Here is a 5,000-nt window from a genome sequence, read left to right on the forward strand (position 1 = left end):
CATCTGTCCCTTAAAATATCTACTACTCTTAGTATGATTGTATAAAACAATAATAAAAAAGTTTGATAGGTAAAAAAACAGCATATACACGTCACCTGGACCTAGGCATATTTTTTGTAGGTATGTTCATGTTACTCGTATCTAATGGGTCATTGCATGGGTAAGGCAAAAAGATAGCGTGCTTGTTGATTTTCTGAGCCAATGTACTGAATGGTAGTTTTCGGGATATGAAACTGATTTTGCTGTTGATTTGAAGTCTAATCTTATGCGAATGGCAATAAAAATCAAATACCTTAAATATTATTTTTATTAAAAGGGCACATTCACATTTGTAAATTAGCACATCACACATTGTCTTCATCTGGAAACATCAAGGAGTTACGATCTTTGACATTCTACATGGCAGTGATAGGCAATATGTTTTATTATATGTACCTAAAAAGAACCTATTTGAGTTTTATTGCGCACCAATTCATGTTAAGAGTAAAATATAATGTAAGAATCTAACCCAAACTAAAATTAATCATTATAAAAGCACATTTTACAGACATTTAAAAAACATCTGAGGCCCTTACCACTTAACGTGTCAGTTTTGAAATCTTGCCACATTTTCATAACAAAATATAAGAATCTGCGGTCAATAGTTCTTCACTTTATTTCTGCTTAGCCAATAGGCTGAGTTTCCCTCACGAGCCAATCGTAAGCCTCCTTGTGCCCTTGCTGCAACAAGAGCTCCCCAACTTTGTCTCGGCATTCGGCATGGTATCTGTTCAGCCAATCGATCTGAAAAGAACGAGTGAGTGAGTGAGTGAGTGAGTGAGTGAGTGAGCAAGTATGTGTATGTGTGTATGTGTGTGTAAGAGAGAGAGAGAGAGAGAGAGAGAGAGAGAGAGAGAGAGAGAGAGAGAGAGAGAGAGAGAGAGAGAGAGAGAGAGAGAGAGAGAGAGAGAGGAGAGAGAGAGAGAGAGAGAGAGAGAGAGAGAGAGGAGAGAGAGAGAGAGAGAGAGAGAGAGAGAGAGAGAGAGAGAGAGAGAGAGAGAGAGAGAGAGAGAGAGAGAGAGAGAGAGAGAGAGAGAGAGAGAGAGAAGAGAGAGAGAGGAGAGAGAGAGAGAGGAGAGGGAGAGAGAGAGAGAGAGAGAGAGAGAGAGAGAGAGAGAACGAGAGAGAGAGAACGAGAGAGAGAGAGAAAGAGAGAGAGAGAGCGAGAAAGAGAGAGTGTGTGCGTGTATATGTGGTTTAGAGAGAGAGAGAGAGAGAGAGAGAGAGAGAGAGAGAGAGAGAGAGAGAGAGAGAGAGAGAGAGAGAGAGAGAGAGAGAGAGAGAGTGAGAGAAAGAGAGAGAGAGAGGAGGGGGATGCGAGAGAGCAAGGAAGAGAATGAGATAGTGAGAAGAAGAGAATGGGAGAGAGATAGAGGAAGAGAGAGAGAGAATGAGAGAAAGAGAGGGAGAGAAGTATGGAGAGAGAGAGAGAGAGAAAGAGAGAGAGAGAGAGAGAGAGAGAGAGAGAGAGAGAGAGAGAGAGAGAGAGAGAGAGAGAGAGAGAGAGAGAGAGAGAGAGAGAGAGAGAGAGAGAGAGAGAGAGAGAGAGAGAGAGAGAGAGAGAGAGAGAGAAAGAGAGAGAGAGAGAAAATGAGAGAGAGAGAGGAGGGGGATGTGAGAGAGCAAGGAAGAGAATGAGATAGTGAGAAGAAGAGAATGGGAGAGAAATAGAGGATCAGAAAGAGAGAATGAGAGAAAGAGAGGGAGGGAAGTACGGAAATTTGAGGAAGGAAACCTTCCATAAACTATGATACAGCTACCTCCCTTAAAAATAGTTGAAAGCTGTGTTAAACTACATCACTTTTCAAAGATTTCTAAGCTCACCAACAACATTTATCATAGCAGGCCCTCATAGTGCCATTCAATTCACCTCTTGTCTTGTTAGCATTGTAGGATCCACTAGCTTAGTCTGAATAGGGACAAGTGTGACTGTCTTGAAGGTGAGGAACCCACGATCACGATGGTTGTGCGGAGTCTCGGCTTTAACAATGCGAACAATGTTTTCAATACGAATGCCAAACTTCCCATCCTCATAGTAGCCAGGTTCTGGTTTGGCAGGAAGAAACATCAATTAGCTTCTCAAGGATAAATTATACAATCCAACAAAGGAAAAATGGTCAAATAAATTATTACAGAACAAGTACAACCACACGCACTCTTATCTTCACTAAAAGTTATTAACAATACAAACTACACATTATGAGTTATTATGAATTGCAAAAAATGCTATTACCAATACAAAATACACTAAAAGCTAATATAAATACAAATAAGAGCACTTTGGACTTCCACTTACCATCAGAGAGGAACATGCCTTCTTGCAGGCCAGGATCGTCTGGGTAGGACCGCCATGAGACACCCATTGGTCCCTCGTGGACATTCAGGTACATGCCGATCCCATGCCCCGTCCCATGCCCATAGTCGAGGCCAACATCCCAAAGTGACTTGCGTGCCAAGGTGTCTAAGCAGTTACCCTGGGAAGGGGATTATAATACAGGTAATGAAAGGGGATGGAACATGTAAATCAATTTATGTACATAAAAACACACACACATGACAATGACAATATAATATAACAAATACAACTACAAAGTAACAACTACAGAAGGGAAAGAGATAACGATGAGATAAATGAATACAACTTGAAATCTGCATATCAAAACTCATTTTTTCTTTTCTAGATGTATTATGAGGAAAACCTTACTCTTGTTAAAATTACTGACTTCAATCTTGCATATTTTCCTTTATTTCAAAATTACCCAAAAAATGATCCATTTTGGTTAATATTCTCACAAATAAAGCAAAGGCCAGATGACCACTAAATTTAATTTCCTTGCTGTCAATGGTGTTATGAGTGAAATAAGTTATCATTGCTTTTTTTCATATTATTGATGGGGTATGCAGACATAAATCAAGGATTTCACATAAAAGGGCTTAAAATATGACAGAACATCAAGAAACATACTAGAAAAATATTTTTTGTTCAGATAAAAGTTTCCTTATTTAGAAAATTTAATCAACAATCAGATAGACACTGCAAAATAAAAAACAATACATTTTTCATATCTTAACCCATTGCGTACGGGTGTCATGACTTACATGACGTAGGAGCTTTGGCCTGACGTACATGACGTTCGGGGATTTTAGATCACTGTGCTATTTTATTATGCTATGAAAAAGGAATGAGTGATGATGGCTACTGCAGCCATAATTACTATAATTACCGTAATATCGTGCTAGCTTAACGTCAAAACCCTAGATGGCACCACTTTTTCCTAGCACCAGCAGAATGGCACCCATCCACAGTCTCTAGCAAGCACTGTCTCTATAGAGCGATGGCACACACTAAGTTGATGAACCCTTGCTCTAAAGAACCACCGATGAAGGATGTGCAGGCAGAACAAGAAGAGGAAGGTGACTCAATCCATACCCAGTGTCTAAAATGTGCTCCTGTGCCAATATGGATGCCTTTCACTGTGGCACTCACAGTCACAAGCACAGGTTTCATTCCTCTTCCCTACCTCTTCTCATTATTTTTATTGTAGGTGGTTATATGTTTCGTATTCGTTCATGACAGCACAAAAATACGAAAAAATAAAGTTGCCTTTTGTCCTCCCATAACACGGCAATACTTCTATCACATTGAGTATAAAGAAAATAATGAGCTAATATGGATAATATACTACAATTTTATTCAATTGCAGCACTGATAGAGCCTGTCATATGGCACATATAAGTCTCTAAACTCAATAAAACACACAAAAAAATAAAACACAAAAAACGCTCTAGTTTTACAATGAATGACTGAAAGAGAGTGGGATGATTCAAATTATATTGCTTCATGCAGTCTCTCTCTAAAATAAAACCTATCCTGGAAGCTGGGCAAGCAAATTTATTTCCGTCTGCAATGGGTTAAAGGAGATTGAACAAATTCATATTTCAGAACTGTAAACTTATCACTCTTAATCCTGCTTAAATGAGCTGTAACCTGAATCACAACCTGTAACTCCCCACACCAAGATATGAAGTACCAGGGAGGATTTCAGGTGTTCAGTTTAAAATGGGTTTATCACAAGGTTTTTCATTATAATGAGATTTACACTCAGAGATCACATCCCTTGTTTGCCTTTGGCAAAGTCACTTTAGAATAATCTGGATTCACCACTAGCAGATTATCCACTTTATTAGTAGCTAAAAACAGCTAAATATTTATGACAGTATACACAATATATTAACCCATTTGTGCCAGATGACGTACTGACACGTTTTGGATTTTTTGTGTCAGATGCCATTGACGAGATATTTGGTCAAGGCCAGCACTTGGAGTGAGTGAGCGGACAGCCCAGGCTCGCGGCTAGTGCGCCCGAGAATCCCGAGTGGCCATTCAAAGCCAGAATCGCCCCAGTGTGAATGGGTTAAGAATATGGTGTTGCTGTACAGTACATTTTTTTCTGCAAATGATGACATCCTGACTACAATATAAAGTTTGTAAAAAGAGCTCATAGGCTGTGATGACAATCGTAACATTTGTAGGTACATAGAGACTTGCATTATTTTTGGTCCCTACATGGTGTTTAGATTCATGGTTCATAGTATCTGCAAATGATTTTTGGTAAAGAAGGGGTTAATAATGAAACATCACAACTGTTCACCTTGATTTTGGTTGGGAAGATGCAAGATGCCATGGCAATCTGCCCCTTCAGAACACGAGTGAAACATTCCTGCACAAACTTCTCAGGTGTACCAAAATGGAGGGTTCTTGTAACATCTGTAGTTCCATCCCTGTAAATATATGTATAACAGATGGTGAATGACAAAAATGGAGTGGAAAAATTCAAAGGAAAGGGAATTTCCAATGGTAAATGTCAAGATAATAAATTAGAAACAAGAAAAAATATTATTTCCATATCCTAAATACAATATTCAAATATACACCTAGCTTCATGAACTATAATCACATA

At 38.9% G+C, this 5,000-nt stretch overlaps 1 protein-coding gene across 2 annotated transcripts in view; it reads right to left on the bottom strand.

The window, feature by feature from the left end:
• Positions 1-291: 291 nt before the first annotated feature.
• The window catches only part of ApepP (Aminopeptidase P), a 28,380-nt gene continuing 23,671 nt past the window's right edge, over positions 292-5,000 (bottom strand). For both annotated transcript variants that reach the window (XM_086532935.1, XM_086532937.1), the window contains exons 10-13: positions 4,692-4,821; positions 2,336-2,513; positions 1,910-2,085; positions 292-783 (exon numbers count right to left, since the gene is read on the bottom strand). In XM_086532935.1, coding sequence (XP_086389061.1) covers positions 664-783; positions 1,910-2,085; positions 2,336-2,513; positions 4,692-4,821 — 604 coding nt within the window. In that variant the 3' untranslated portion in view covers positions 292-663. The remainder of the gene's footprint in view (positions 784-1,909; positions 2,086-2,335; positions 2,514-4,691; positions 4,822-5,000) is intronic.

Source organism: Penaeus japonicus, unplaced genomic scaffold (assembly GCF_977035675.1).
Source record: "Penaeus japonicus unplaced genomic scaffold, GWHDUDI00000001_assembly GWHDUDI00000038, whole genome shotgun sequence".
Lineage (NCBI taxonomy): Eukaryota > Metazoa > Arthropoda > Malacostraca > Decapoda > Penaeidae > Penaeus > Penaeus japonicus.